The sequence below is a fragment of the Desmodus rotundus genome, chromosome 7, assembly GCF_022682495.2.
Source record: "Desmodus rotundus isolate HL8 chromosome 7, HLdesRot8A.1, whole genome shotgun sequence".
NCBI lineage: Eukaryota > Metazoa > Chordata > Mammalia > Chiroptera > Phyllostomidae > Desmodus > Desmodus rotundus.
In genome coordinates this window covers 97,413,983-97,430,055 of record NC_071393.1, presented here as the reverse complement: position 1 = coordinate 97,430,055, position 16,073 = coordinate 97,413,983, and the positions used below count along the sequence as shown (strand labels likewise).

Below are 16,073 nucleotides of genomic sequence, written 5' to 3'. Positions count from 1 at the left end.
ATTAATGCTGTTTATTATGATCTGACTGGTGAAGATAAAGAACTCTTGTGACTAGAATTTAGGACGCTTTTAAAACAAACCTTCTGAAAATCTGAGCTCCACCCTTGCTAGTAAGGGGGAAAACGGGGAAAACAGCTCTGAGATCCCACTTGTAATCTTCTTAAACAGCCAGCTGAAGAACAGAGCCACTGTCGGCGGCTTCTACTGTAGCTTAACCGGTGTTGGTAGGGTTATAAATCAGAGTCATCTTCTGGAAGCCACCTGGCCATCTTTAGCAGGAACCATGAAGATAATTATATTCTTTGACTTAGTGATTTCACTCTTAAAATCCAATATAAGCAAAAATCTTTATATGATATGTTCACGGTAACATCATCAATACAGAAAATTTAGAAACACTCTAAATGACCAACCCAAGGGGAACTATTTAATATGTCGTATCAGTGTGGAATACTAGCCACTTGATTATAATTCTGAACACTTTGAATAAACATAGACAGCATGTTACAGAAAGCTAGTTCCAGGCAGTTTCAGGACAGGGGAGCAGGGGAGCAAGGCTGGGAACTGGGGGTACTCCGAAGGGAACTCCCTTGGCAGGCTTCCCTCCTCGGCGCTTTCCCCTCTGACTATAGAAACATTTCCCACTCTCACGTCCCCCTGAAGACCGGCTCTGCACATGCAGATGTGGGAGCCACCAGGGAGACAAAGGCAGGCCCAGTCGAGGACTGGGGCACCCTTAGATGTACCATTCTCCGTTTCTAAACACACTTGAGAAAAAGTTAATAATTAGAGGACAGTTGGAGGTCTCCCCATCCTCTCTGTCATCTCCCTCGGTTACTCCAGCTCTCCAGCAAAGCCCGGCACTCCCAAAGGGCCCTGCACAGTGGCAGGCCTAGGGGAGGGAGGTGACATGAAAGGGGCCTAGCAGGCCCCAGGGTCCTTTCCCCACCCGCACTGTGTGAGCACCTTCTGGGGTGACATCCGATCTGGGAGTGGTAGGAGGATGGAGTGCAGCACAGTGGACAACTCAGTAGTTGCCAAGAAGACATATTCCTCTTGTCCCCAAATGTACCAGAGGAAGGTGACCCTTGAAGAGAGGAGACTAATGTTTGTGTTAGACACACAAACACACACACAGAGCACATGCATAACATACCACACACACACATTTCCTTCTTTTTTACCCAAAGGAATGTTACTATACATGTACTTCTACAACGTGCTTTTCTCACGTAACAGCAGATAGGGGGCATCTTTCCACACCACTACATATGATCTGCCTTTATCTTTAAGTGGCCAGAGGGACATCTGTTGGATGATTGTGCCATGGTGGATTTAGTCAACCTCTAACAATGAACACCTGGCTTCTGCCCCTTTTCCCACGATCACAGCCCAGTCCCTGATGACAGCCCTGGGTCACAAGTCAGTGCACGGGTGTGCGCACTTCTGCAGCACACATGCTTCGAAGTGTTTCATTACAGTTACTGCAAAGTTGTTCCCAGAACTGATCCTGTTTTCTCCAACAGACGCTGCTTCTTTACTTATGCCTCTAAAATTGTATTTTCAAAACTGGACTTTTGCCCATTGGATCAAAAGCACCACCTCATTGTTGTTTGGATTTGCATTTCTTTGATTCTTAGAAATGCTGGGCATCTCCCCGCAACCCCCCACCCCCTGCCCACCCATCTATTGGCCACCCTTGTTAGTTGGGAAGCTTGAGAAACTTTCAGACTCAGGGGATGAGACTCTGAGGGGTAGAATGACGGGCCAGTGTGGAGGCATTTGGGAGAAAGGATCCTGTCTATGGATACCTCACACTGCCTCTTCAGGACAGCGGACATGAACACAAGGTCAATCAGTGCATAAGTGCTGATCGAGGCAGGAGAGTGGCCTCTGGTTTTTGAGGAAGATCTTTGAAAGAGAGTTGAGTCTCATTACTTCCACACCCCTCTTATGAGCCAGGCCCTTGCCACCCAATGGGCTGGGTGCTGAGTTTGCCCTGTGCCTGCCCCTGAGCAGCGTACAGTGGGGCTGACGCATTAGAGCACCCACCAGGGAGCGAAGCTGGGGGAACCTTGAATCAAGTCTTGCAGGTGATGGTTGGGAGGCTGGGGTAGAAGCCGGGTTAAAAAAGGGATGTCAACCCACGTTTGAAAAGACAGGTTGGCCCTGGCCCAGTAGCTCAGTTGGTTGGAGTGTAGTCCCCATATGTTAAGGCTGTGGGTTCAATCCCCAGTCAGGGCACATACAAGAATCAGACAATGAATGCACAAATAAGTGGAAAATAAAAATCAATGTTTCTTTCTCTCTCTTGAATCAATTACAAAGAACCAGGTTGGGCTGTGGGGAAGGGTGGGGAGACAGGAAAAGGATCCGTGTGTGTGGGTTCGGGCACAGTGCAGGGGAGACTGCAGGTCGGTCGGCCTGGCTGGTGTGCCGCAGGCTGGCAGCTGGCACAGGAGGCCAGAGGCCATGTGTATCACACCTGGTCACCAAGGCTCGAAAGAGTGCTGCTTGGGTGGAATCTTAGAAAAAATCCTTTCCCAGAACAGCCTAATTCCTGAGCAGCCAGCTAACCAGATAAGGGAGGCTTCCCTGGATTTCCTCGCAGGCCAGGCCGGAATAAGGTAGAGACAAGAGGAAGCTGTGAAGTGAGAGTCCACCCAGACTCTAATCCCATTGACTATTGGATGATCTTGGATGAGCCAGTTAACCTGTCTGAGGCTCCTGCTCCTTGTCTAGACGATGAATTGAGATGTGTGCACCTTTTACAGGTGTGTGAATTAAAGTAAACTGGGCTCAGAGGCCTTATGAGACTGAGCCTTTGTTTGGGTGATAGCTCTGCCTAGAAACCGACTGGCTTAGCCAAGAGGGTGGGGAGGACAGGTCACATCCGCACCCAGGCTCAGCCCCAGACTGGATCCACATCCTGTGGCATAAAGGGCGGCAAGGGAGAAGCCATGGACTGGTTTCACTAATAACTGCTGGAGTAGTGTCCCAGGTAGGGCCAGGGGACCCTGATGAAAAATGTCCCAGGGAGGGGAAGAGGTGCCTTACCTTATCCCCATTTAGTATCAACCACTCCCCCCCAGGGCCCCAGTTTTCCATGCACACACTGAGTCCATGGGAGTTGACCTTCCAAACTATTCTGCTGTTGACATCGTTGAATAAATCTCTGGGGGGAAGAGACTAACTGATCCACCACTACAGCAAAGAGTTGGTGGCACATGCTCTAGGAGCTAAGAAGAGGAGGTGAAGTCACAGTGGGTCTAATCACTGGAAAAGGAATTCCAATGCCTTAGTATTCAAGGAATTTGCTGGAGGGAAAGAATGGATGGGTGTGGGAGGAACAAGGTGGATCTGCCCAGAAGTAGCTCTGGGAGCTTACTTCAATTGAACAGGAAACCCAATGGGGTCTGCTAAACCGGATTTCTGAAAGGAATGGGAGGGGGAAAGTGGCAAAAGCATTCTCTCTAGCAAGCCAGCTGTGCCTGGGACCGTCCCCTTCCTAGGTCCCTGGGTCAGAGCCCTGTTTATCTTAGTTACAGTCATCCAACAAAAATGCTCAGTCCCTCCCTGTGTCACACACTTCAGACACCAGGGTGTGGTTCATGGTTTCAAGTAGCTCACAGTCTTGTGAGGGAGGCAGCAAACACGTGCAGACAAGGCTAAGGCAAGGCAGCTGATAAGGACTGTTAATAGAGCTGCAAAACCAGTGTCTCTGTGCATGGAGAAGGGGGAAGCTGGCCAGCAGAGAGAGCTTTGTGGTCTGACAAGTTTCATTGAAATCCAGGCTCTGAGCCCCGGCTGGTGTGGCTCAGTGGATTGAGTGCTGGCCTGGGAACCAAAGGGTCACCAGTTCGATTCCCAGTCAGGGCACATGCAGGGCATATGGTTGCCAGCCAGGTCCCAGTAGGGGGTGCATGAGAGGCAACCACACATGGCTGTTTCTCTCCCTTTCTCCCCACCTTCCCCTCTGTCTAAAAGTAAATAAATAATATCTTAAAAAATCACTGAAATTCATATTTTTTAAAAAAAGAAAAGAAATCCAGGCTCTGAACTTACTGGCTATGAGACTTCAGCCGAGTTACTTAGCCTCTGTCAGCCTCCGTCTTCTCATCTGTGAGAATAATTATACCTCTAATTATAGTTGTGATGAAGACTAAGGATAAAATATGTGTCCTACCAAGTAGATTACTAAGCACTTAATAGTACTTTGCTTAATATTAAAAGTCATATAAGAGTTTTATATAGGTCAAATTTTAGATGTGATTTGTATGTTTTATGTGCACTTCGCTGTCCCCCGTGTGGTCAGTGGGTGTGGTATCAAGTTGGTCTCCATTTTACAGAATACAGCACATACATTCCCTTTTTAAAATTATGACATGACTATGGAGGTGTCTGGTCGGGTCTCTCTCTGATTTTGACAGATTGAGGGCCAGGGCTGCTGGCAGGTAGGGCTCGCGTCTGGCAAGGGCCTCCTCAGGGCCTCTGACAACATCGTTCCTATGGGCAAGAATGTGCAGTGGCCGGGGCCTGCTTGTCGCACAGCTACAGCGAACAGTCAGCACTTACTGCCCGTGTCTGCGGTACGGCAGCCCAGAGAAGGAGCTGATCCTACTCCGTGGTCCCACGTAGCTGGGAGAAGCTACAGATACTCAGTACTCCGACTACTTAGTACTTACCTACTAAAAGCACTCTATCTGGAGCAGTGTGGGTGGAAACAGGGAAGTTACGATATGGGTTCTGCCCTCTGGAAGCATCTGCTGTGGCTACACTACGTGGCAGACATCAGCCCTAGGATTTCCATCCCTCCCCTCCGCGGATACAAAGCTGGGGTCCGCGATCACAGCAACTCTCGAGTCTTCCGCAACCAGAGGAGAGAACCGTGAGGGTCTTGCACAGAGCCAGGAGGCTCCTGGGACTCCCACTGCCCCTCGTTTCTTGCCAATTATTCTGTTTACTACTAGAAACTGAGTGTATCATCACTCATCTAAACAAGAGGTAGAATCTCAAAGTCTACTTTCATGTTGGTATCTTCTGACCACCTGACTGTTTCCCAAAGTGAGAAACAAATCACTTCAAACCCAGGGAGGTTCGAGAGGCCACCCGAGGGCCCAGCAGGAAGCACAACCGAGCGTCTACTGCTGACAGTCTCATGAGGTGGCTGCTGGAGGTTTAAGTGAAATGATAAATGTGGAGCCAGACAGGTGGAGGATCTGTGCTACCTACTATTGTTATTATTGCTACTATTATTGTTATCATTGTTATTATTTTCTTAATGATTACTCTTACATAGATAAGGAAATGAGGCACAGAGAGGTCAGGAAACATGCCCTGGGTTGCACAGCCAGGAAGGGAGGAGCTGGGATTCCAACACAGGCTTGGAAGCAGGCAAACTACCCTGTTCCTCTCTTCTGCATCCCTGCCCTTGCCCGATCCCTTCTTTCTCCCCTGGCTGGGATCTGACAACCTGGATAGGGCATGGTCTGTCCTTCTATTCATCTATTCTAGGAAGAAGGTGCAGCTCCCTGTCCCCAAGAATCTAGAAATCACCCTTCCTGGGGCACAGACAACAAGTGAGGCTTCCCACTGGATGGTCAACTCATGGGTGGGGTCAACTAATGACTGCCCTTTCTCCAGGGTAAGGAACAGTGAGTGCCTGACACGTAGCAGGCACCCAAGACACACTTGCTGAATGCATGAATCACTGGAAAAACCTGAGGAAGCCCAGAGGCCATCAGCAGGTGCAGCAGTGAGTCAGCCCTGAGCTGGGGTGAGTGGGGGCCCTTGGCCCCTCCTCCTGTTGGTGGTGGACGAAGGGATAGAGGAGAAATCATGCTGATTTGGAAGAGGGGCCTGGTGCAGCTCTGGATTTCTTTCCTGGATTTTGAGCTCAGCACCCAGCTTAGTCCTTTTTGAAAATGAGTGGTGCAAGGCCTATTTGGGGTCTCAATGAGCAAAGAGTGAGATGTAGTAGGAAGAGCATGCACTGGGTGTCTGACTTCCAGCCCTCTGGTCACCCCTCACTGGGCCAGTTATTTAAACTCTTTGGTCCCCACTAAGCCCAAGGCTAAGAAAGTAGCAGTTAATGTTTACGGAGTTCTTAGTAGCCATGAAACATTTTTATATTCATTTGGTTCTCAAGATTGAGAACCAATATGGTTCCCAATTTATGGCAGGGCAACTGGTACCCAGAAAGGTAAAGGAACAGGTCCAAGGTCACACATCTGGAGACTGGCAGAGCCATGGCTTAAGCCTAGGCCTGTGGCCTCCAGGGCCTGGCAACACATGAGCCACACTGCCAGTGTCTCTGTGGCTGCCCAGTGGATCAGGGAGGCCTCTTGGGGCTCCTGTCCTTCCGTCTCTAAAAAGGGTGTGTTACTCCCTCCCAGCTCCAAGACGTACTGATTCTCAAGTGTATAGGAGGGCAGGGTGGTGGGTGGCTTCCGGCTGCTTCCAGCAGAGCCCCATCCCACCCCCAGCCCATCATCTCTGAGGAGGGTGGGATGAGGTGGGGTGGGTGAGGGCAGCCACTGGATGGAGGAGCAAAGGGATAGAAGGCAAAGGAAAGATGCTAAGCTCAGCCCACCAGGGAGCGGGGCCTGCCTCCTTCTCCCGCCTCCTTCACTCTCCTGAGACTACTCCTCCTCTCCTTGAGATGTCGGAAACCTCTCTCTCCTTTCCTCCCTTAAGGAGCAGAGGGTCTAGTCAAGGAACACGTATAAAGGACCCATGGACACAGACAACAGGGTGGGGATTGACTGTGGGAGGAGGGAAGGCTGGGCAGGGGAGAGCAATGGGGCAAAATTGGGACAACTGTAATAAAACAACAATAAAAAGAAAGGAAGGAAGGAAGGAAGGAAGGAAGGAAGGAAGGAAGAAAGAAAGAAAGAAAGAAAGAAAAAGACATAAACCTCTCCCTCTGTGTTTGCAGAAGTGCTGAGAGCAGGAGGCTCGGAAACCCATAGTGCCCTTCCCTGCCGCCTGCCAGCCACCCTCCAGAGCTGAGAGCTGCGAGCTGCGGCAGAAGCTATAAAAAGCACAGCCCTTCAACAATAGGTGACATCACCCAGCAGCAGAAAGAACTGGATTCTGCCAGATGCCAGAGAGTTACGGCCCCCACCCCTCCCTCCTGACAAGAGCCCTTGGGAATGGGCTTGGGGTGTGTTCCACTGGGCCCAGGAGGAACGGGTTAGACTCCTAGGGACCTTCCCACGGTCTGGGGGAGGTGGTCTTGGGGGAGGGGACACTGATCCTCATGGACAGGTGGGATGAGTTTCACTAGAGATTTTTGAAAGGATGGGGGATATGGAAAAGGCCCTGGGGGTTGGGGGGTGAAGGCTTGCTAGATCCCTTCAGTGTCCTCTGAATGTTTTGAGACAAGTAGAGCACGGGGGGTGGGGAGTGGGCACACAGGCAGAGGACAAGGGCCAGACCCGCTGTGAGCAGCTTCTCTCTGGGCCCCCTGGGGCCAGTTCCCTCCCCAGCCCTAGTGTGTAGCACAGTGCCTGGCACACAGTAGGTTTGATGACGGACCTCTTAACCCTGGTTCTGGATGTCATTGCTGATGTGTAGTAAGTTGACCATTTGGGCTGGAGTGGGTCAAGGGAGGGTTTCTCAGAGGCCTGCCCTTGAGGCGCCTGCCCTGGCAGACTGACTGGCCTCCTCCTCCTCCCCGGGAGCTGCAGGCCTCACTGCCTGTGCATTGCGCCCTCCCAGGACCTGGTCCAGGCGCCCCACGTGGGCTTTGCAGAGAGAGAATGCCAGGTGTAAGTATCCAGCGTTTGATGGATCTGAGCCCTTCATGATGCTGAGTCTCAGTTTCCTCACGTGTAAAGCTGCAGCTATTGGTGAGGTGCTTAGCGCGCTGGCTGGGAGTCAGGAGACCTGGGTTATAGCCCTGCCTGGGACACAGACTCCCTGTGTGACCTGGGGCAAGGTGCTGCCCTGGGGCCTCAGTGTGTTTTTCTCCAGGAGGGGCTGGGCTCCAGCCTCAGGGGCTTGTTGGCTCCAGGCCCAGATCCTTGGCCCTGAGGCTGGGGAGGGACAGAGGCCTGTGGGACAAAGTAGGACTCAGAGCTGCTGCTTCTGGGACAGCTGGGCTGGCCACCAGAACAAGAGCTTAGTTCCTCTCTGGTCTGGAGACTTAATCTCCTTCTCTCTGGATCAGAGCCTGGGCTAGCCCCTCCCTTCCTGTGCCCCCAAACCCGGTGCCTTTTCTCTTCACCCCCTCCCTTGGGGGCTCCCCTTCTGTCTGTGGAGCCACATTCCAGCACTTGTCCAGCTGGCTTGGGCCCCCCTCCTCCACAAAGCCAGTCCTGACCCTTCAGCCCCACTAATTCCCTGCCCCGCCCCCCCCGCCCCGTCCCCCCTCCCAGAGCATGCGGTGACTCCCACATGCAGCACGCCTGGTGTCCCGGCTTCTGTTCAGATGGCATGAGAAGCACAGGCCTCACTTCAAAGTGCAGCTGTGCTCCCTGGCATCCCAAGCCTTCTCTCTCTGCTCCCAGCCTCCCTCCATGTCCCTCTCCCGCCCACTCCCCTCCTTGGCCACCTCCCCAGCACTCTGGCCATACCAGACACCTCCACTTTCCAAACACACACTCTTCCACGGTCTGAATGTTCATGTTGCCCCAAAATTCAAATGTTAAAATCCTAACCCCCAAAGGTGATGTCATTAGGAGGTGAGGCCTTTGCAGGGTGACTAGGTCACAAGAGTGGGGCCCTCAGGAATGGGAATAGTGTCTTATGAAAGAGACTCAAGAGAGCTCCTTCCACCATGTGAGGACATAGTAAGCACCTGACCATGCTGGCCACCTGACCTCTGACTTTCCAGCCTCCAGAACTGTGAGCAATGCATATATGCTGTTTCTAGGCCAGCCGGTCCGTCGCATGTTGTCATACTGGCCTAGGCTGGCTAGACACTGTCCCTTCAGGCCTGTGCCTTTGCCCTCTCCCTGGGCATCCTTCCACTGCCATCGAAGTCCTGCTTCCCCAGGGTCCAGCTCTCTCTCCCCCACTCTGTCCTGCTTGAACCTTGGTCAAAATTAATTCCTCGTTCCTGCCTGGGCACACAGCCCCGTCTGACCTTTGGTGGCTGCAGTGGCTGCATTCTGTACTGCCTGTCAGTGAGTGGGGTGTGACGCTGCCCCTCCGCTGGCGGAGTTTGCAGGGCAGGGCTGAGACTAGCACAGACCTCCTTTTGTCCTCACAGGGACCGCCAGAGGGATGTACCATCGTTATCACTAATACAAAGACCAGCAAAACTGAGGCTCAGGGAGGGTAAGTAGTGTGCCCTTGGTCACCCAGCTGGCAAATGGTGAAGCTGAGATTCAGTCCCAGGTCAGTCGGATTTCATGGCCAGGCTTGCTTTGAAGCCCAGCACCCAGGAGCATGGGGGGCACACTGTGGGAGGGAGCTCTTGGCTCGTGTGGCCAGGGCTGCGGCTTGTGCTTTTCTTGAACACATGGCACAGATGTCTGGTTCATTAGCTGGGGTCCTGGAGCATGTGGTACCTGATTCTCAGGTGAAGTAAGGTGCTGAGCCAGAACGGGGCAGGGCTATCGGCACCAGTGACCCCTGCCACCCTTGCCCTGACTCAGGCAGAAGTTTTCACCTGAGGTGGAGCCAGGACGGCCAGTGACCCAGAAAGCCCTGGCCTAGCCTGTTCCTCCCCACAGCAAGCTGGACCCTGCTCTTCTCTATCCCAGCTGCCTCCCCCGGAGAGACAGGAGCCACCCGGAGGGCCTAAGGCTTCCCACAGGACTCTGGATTCACGTCATGCTAAGACTTCATAGAGCAGGAAGGGTTAGGGACCACAAGCCCTCCTCAGCTTCCTAGTTGTGTGACCTGCCCCCAACCCTCAGTTTGGGGGTGGCAGTGCCTGGCTCACAGGGTGGCCATGGGGGATAGCTGTGTGTCAGTGTCCAGCTCAGACTGGGTGAAGGAGCCCGGGATAAGGCAGCCCTGAGTTTCAGGGCTGTTTGCTCCCTGATGGATGGTGAGAGTCACTGAACACTTTAGCAGGCCCCAATGGGGCCAGCTGCAGTTGCTGGCCCCGCTTGGCCTCCCTGTGCCTGGAAGAGGAGGATGGGCAGCATCACCTGCTACCCTCTCTCCCGGTGAGCCCAGGCCTTAACCGCACTCACCACTGACCTCTCCAGCCCCTGCCAGCTCCAGCTGCCTCCTTCCCTGCCCAGGAAGCAACCAGTGACCTCATTCTTCCTGGGCTTTGAGACATGTCCTGGGCTCCATCACCTCATGTCCATCCTCTGGCCTGCCTGTACTCTGACCCCTTGTCACTGTCCCCATTTAGTTGAACAATGTAACTGAACCCAATGGCCCATGTCACCACCAATTCTTGACCCTCTGCTCACGTGGGCCCTGTTCTTGCTGCTGCTGCTCTCTGGGATCCTCTTGGGTTAACTTAAGGCTTTGACCTTCCGGAGCTGGTCAAGCCCATTCCACTCTCTTAGCCCCCTCCCCATACTCCCATGTAATAGGTACTGTGCCAGTTGGGCTCCCCACCCCAACTTCATTAACAAATGGAGACTAGGTACTGTCACTCCCTTTCTCTGGATAACCGATTAGCTGGGCTGTATTCATTCATTCACACACTTACCTTTCCATTCCCCCGTCTACCCTTTCACCCTCATCCACAAATCCCTCCCCCTCCCGAGGGACAAAAGCAGACGGTGTGTTTGCCATGCCCAGCCTGCAAAAACAGGGCTCTTCTCTGCATGGCTCATCCATTTCCTTCCCTTTCCCCTCTCTCCTCGTCCATATTCTCCCTCCTGCCCTTCTCCTCTCCAAACCACACATACGTGCTGGATCACATATGTAACCTTTGTGTTCTAATTTCCTACCTATAAAATAACACCTCCAAACAAAAGCACTCTAATGGCACAAATCTGCCAATCAGTCCTATTCCTAACTCCCCATCCTGGGTCAGAGGAAGGGCAAAGAAGGGAGAGGGAGGGGAGTTTAAGGAGGGAGGCCTCGCAGAAGCAGGGAGGAGTCCCAGCGGCCCACCCTCCTCAGAACACCCCTCCTGCTCACCGATGTGTCCTCTGAGCATGAGGCAATGATGTTGTCAATGAAGGGGTTCCACTTGATGTCCAGCACGTTCCCTTGGTGACCACAGACCTTGGGGTAGTTGGGTTCAATCCTGCCTGTCTGCCAGGAAGAGAGAGAGAAGGACATTAGTTTGATGGCCCTGGGCTGGCCCTGAAAGGAGAACCTTTATTCTGGGCTTCTAAAATGTCCCATTCGTCCCTGAGTTCCTGCATCAGGCTGGGCCAAAGCACCCTGTGGCTGTGTCCTCCCCAGCACTGTAAGGCGATGGGGGTGGAGGGCGGGGGCAGGGGGAGGGACATTTGTGGTCCACGTGACACCTTTGTGCAAAATGGCAAAGGGGACCTCTTCCTCAAGTGAAAACGTTTGAAGTTAAGATGTTGCGGTCCAGCTGACTGCCCAGAGGTGGCTGCCCTGGTGGGGTGTGCACCCAGACAGCGGGTGTACACACTCCCCCCAGTGCCCACACTCCCCGCTGCACCCAGGAGAGGTGCTGTGTCTGGCCTGGACCAGGAGGAGACCCTTCCTGCGGCTCCAGGAGTCCATGCAGAGGCCTGAGCCTCGGCGTCCACCTAAATGCTGTCATATACATAAATTATTCTGCCTGAATGTGAGCAGTGCTGCCCCCAAATATGGCAGGCTTGTTCAGTATACACCTCGAACACCTGTACACAGGGCCCTGTGGTTAAAATCATAGTCTTTGGAGTCACACAGGCCTGAGTTTGAATCACAGCTCTGCCACCTTTCAACTATGTGGCTCAGGGAAAGTCAATGGCAAAAGTATCTTAAGGCAAAGTCTCTCAGCCTTGGTTTCTTCATTTCTGAAATGAGGATGGCAACACCTACCTCTTAGCATTGATGTAAAGACTAAATTAGCTAATGTGCTTAGCGAAGCATTGAGTGTGGAGAGTATCATCACAGAGATTGCTCAATATATGATAATAGTTATTACTACTGTACAGGTTAGATGACACCTCCTCCAGGAAGTCTTCCCTGATCTTCCTCAATGGGCTAAGAGCTCCTCCTCTGTGCACTCACAGCATTCTGGGTTACCCTCCCTGGTAGCATCATCACATGGAACTGTAGCCAGTTGCTATTTGTGAGCAACTGAAGACAGGGTTTGTGTCTTCTTTGTCTCTGAATCTCCAACTCTTAACAAGCCTGGCACACAGTAGGGGCTCAGTACATGACCTGAAAGACATCCTGTGAGGGGAACAGACGCCACAAAAGATGGAACAAGGGATGTGGGGGTGGAGGATACAGGAAGGGTAGGTCCATGCTTAGTGGCTGTAAAGTGGCAGGGAAGGGGAGGAAAACTGTAGGCAGAAACTGTGTCTCCACCTTTTTAATACTAGCTTTTTGGGGGTTTGGAGGACACAGAGAGAGTTCTAATCACTGCCCATCTGCTAATGGTGGTTAGGTGGTCAGAGGCACCTTAGGCAGGTCATACCTCACCCTCCTTTAGGTGCCTGGACTGGAAAATGAGGAGGAGAACCAGTTTCTGCAGAGGCCCTGCCACGGTGCTCTCCGCTTCACCAGAGTGCGGTCCTGCCGTCAGTCACATCTCTGCACCCCACCCCCACTTCCTGCCTGCATCTCTGTCAGCTCAGTCCCAGATCCTTTATGTTTTATTTATTTATTTTTTGTGTGACCCAGCAATGACAGGGTGGATAGAGAAAAAAGAGCCCTAGGAGGAGATGGCAGTGGGATGGCAGGTGAGGAAGGAGGCAGAGAAAGAGACAGAGGGAAAAGCCTCAGGGGTTGTACTCCAGAAAACTTTACTGATGCTGGGCATCGTGGGAAAATTAGAGAATGGAGGAGAGGATGTGCAGACAATGGGTATCAGTTAAGAATGGGATCCCCTCTGACATTACACGAGGGATGCAATTCAAATTGGAACATCTTTCCAATTACCTTCAGACTGTTGAACAATGTTTCTTTAAGTGAGACTTTGAGCAGAGACTGAGCCACACGTGGTCCTGGGATTTATTAGGGTTGCACCTTATCTTCTTTAACTCTTATGACAACCCTATGAATTCAGCATCAGGAAATGAAGGCACAGAAAGGTTAAGCAACGAGCCAAAGATTACCCAGCTGGAAGTGAAATGCGGACTCCCACCTAGGGGAGATCCTCAAGGCTGAGCTCTTTGAACCCCACTGCTCGTGCTTGGCCAGCCCCCCTCCTCCAGCTTTGACATCCCTGGGCAGACAGGCCCTGCACTATCGGCTTCTACAGCTCACTTCCTCTCTGACAGAGCCATTTCTGACATCGGATCCCAGAGGCTGCACTGGAATGATCCCCGAGCAAAGCTGTTTGCATCAAGCTTTTGGCACCCAGCCCAGGCCAGGCAAATCTGAGGGGCACTGAATCAGTCAATAGGTGGCCATCAGCTAACAGCAGCTCTGCCCAGCAGCCTGTGGGTGATGCACTGGAGGGACCAGTGAAGCAACATCCCTGGCACCTATTCGGAATGGGGAGAGGTCAGAGCCCTGCATTGGGAAGGGAGTAGGTCTTTTGATATAATCCCGATGTAGTGTACATGTCTGGGAGGACCTCTCTTTATAGAATGGCTGCATCCCCCAGTGGGGCGGGTAATTACAACCATCATGACTTAATCACATTGCTGTTTACGTGAACGGCCCCTAGAGTTTTGTAGCACACAACCTGCGTGGCTCTGCGTGGCAGCCCTGAAGGGAAGGCTTTCAACCTGGCAGCTCGAGTTTTCCTGTTTTATATAGCAGGATTTCACATAAAATGTTGTTAGAAAAACAAATTATATTGCTAAGAAGAAAAGTTTGAAAACCAGTGTTCTACAGAGAAATCAAGCAAATTAAAAATACAATGATTAATTCCAGGAGAAAAAGTTGTATAAGAAAGCTAAAGCAATCATAATGCATGATGATTAGTACAATATTTACATAGTTGTAATAATGGAAATCCCAAATATTTCTTTAAATGAGTTGTGCTTTAATATGCTCGGAGGACAGAGGCAGGGGAGTGAGTGAGTGTGTGTGTGTGTGTTGAGTAAGAGAGACAGGGCTGGAAGAGAGCCAGATCCACATCTTCCGTAATAGGAAGTCAATAGATAATGTCTAAGATTTAAAAAATTGAGATGTGGCCGTAAAAGCAGGTAATTAAGACATATGGGGACAAGTGCAAAAAGAAAAACAGCTGAAAGCAACAAAAGCAGCCACCTGTAGGCAGCGGGAAAAGAGGAGCGCAGCGAAGTGGGACAGGGCTGGAGGGCAGAGGCCGTGCTGTGCTGGCAGATGTTTGACAACCGGCTCTCCAGTAGGAAAGAGGCCCTGGTTTGTAGCATTTGCCCATTTGAGTGGTGTAAATAGTCCCGCTGCAGCTAATTCAACTTGTGGGGTCATATCACCAAAAGCTAGAAGAGACTCACAGTAGCACACGTTCTATACTGTGTCTGCTGTATAGATACAGTCGTCCTTTGGTATCCACGGGGAATCTGGTCCGGGACCTCTGTGCATGACAACGCCTGCAGATGTGCAAGTGCCTTATGTAAAGTGGCGCAGTACTTGCTTATAATACACCCACATCCTCCCGTCTGCTTTAAATCAGCTCTAGGTTACTTATAATACCTAGTACAATGTAAATGCTATGTAAATAGTCGTTACACTGCACTGTTCAGGGAACAAAGACAAGAAAAAGTCCGTACGTGTTCCGTACAGATGCAACCACCATAGGCCTAACTACGCAGTTCATGTCAGCAGCAACGCAACTGTTGGCCAAATACTTTAGATCCGCAGTTGGTTGAATCTGTGGATGCGCAACCCCCTCCTACCAGAGGTCAAGTGTGTGATAGATGTAAATAATTTCAAGGGCACAAACTGTAGTAAAATAATTAGAAAGTAATCACCTTAATATTAAGTACCTCTGTTTTTAATATAATTTATTTAATTGAAAGTTTGCATAATTTAATTTTTAATAATGGCTGTATTTAACAACCAGCTTGCAACACTCCTAAAATTTTAACACCAGGCTCTCACAAGCCAGTTCAAGCTGCCTCCAGCACATCACTTGCGGTGCTATAGGCCTTTCGTCCTGTTAGACCTCATGAACCCTGTGTAATCGTTACTTTGCGAGACGGAAAAATTAAAGAGCAAACAAGGAAAATGCAGGCACCAGGTGTTCTAAAGGAAGCTTGGTTTGAATTTTTTTTTAATGTGAACAATCCTCCCCCAAAAAGATGGAGAAAAATGTGAACAATCCTCTCCCAGAACCTTCCCCCTCAAACGCCTTTGAGTTCTGCTCTGGTCCGTGTGGCGGTGTGGCTGGAGACCGAATCAGATCCGGTTCTTCACTGCTCCACAGTGCCACCTTCTCACACTCGTACGCATACCAACAGTCACACCAGCACCAATGGCTATCATTACTTTATTCTATTAATACAGTCAAGTTCAATCCTCCTAACCCTATCTTCAGCTGAGAAAAGAGAGGTTTAATGAATGGAGTCGAGGTTTTTCAATGCTTCCTAACTTAGAATCGCTGTCTAGTTGGTCAGCTCACAGAACTGTCCCAGTGGTAGGGTTCTCAGGGGTCCTGGGTCTCATCTGCCACCTGGTCCTTGAACCTCAGAACTTCAGCCTCAGCAGAGCCGGGCGGAGTCCTCATTGCAGGGCGGGGTGGGGAAGCCCTTGGGTGGCGTCTAGGATCACCAGGGAGCTCTTCACACTGTTGGTGGACCACATCCTAAAGGCCTCAAGGGACAAATCCCCCCACCCCAAACGAAAAGGACAAATCCAGTCCCTCTTCGAGGGACAGACCTTCAAGGTCAGCTGTTGGATGGCAGCTGTTGCATCTCAGGGAGGAGCCCAGTGCTGGGGACCAAAAGGTTGTATTTCAAATGCACCCCGACTGCCAAAGACAGAGTTGGAAGGAGCAGGGCACGCCCCTCTACAGGGTGGGCGGGGGTGTGAAGTGACCTGTAACCTGCCGCAGGTCCATTTGACAGGTTCTCAGAGACTTTTAAAAT

The 16,073-nt window shown here is 51.3% G+C and overlaps 1 protein-coding gene across 3 annotated transcripts in view; it reads right to left on the bottom strand.

The window, feature by feature from the left end:
* The window catches only part of CORO2B (coronin 2B), a 122,724-nt gene that overhangs the window by 12,956 nt on the left and 93,695 nt on the right, over positions 1-16,073 (bottom strand). For all 3 annotated transcript variants that reach the window (XM_045201765.3, XM_045201766.3, XM_024567717.4), the window contains exon 3: positions 11,062-11,178. In XM_045201765.3, coding sequence (XP_045057700.2) covers positions 11,062-11,178 — 117 coding nt within the window. The remainder of the gene's footprint in view (positions 1-11,061; positions 11,179-16,073) is intronic.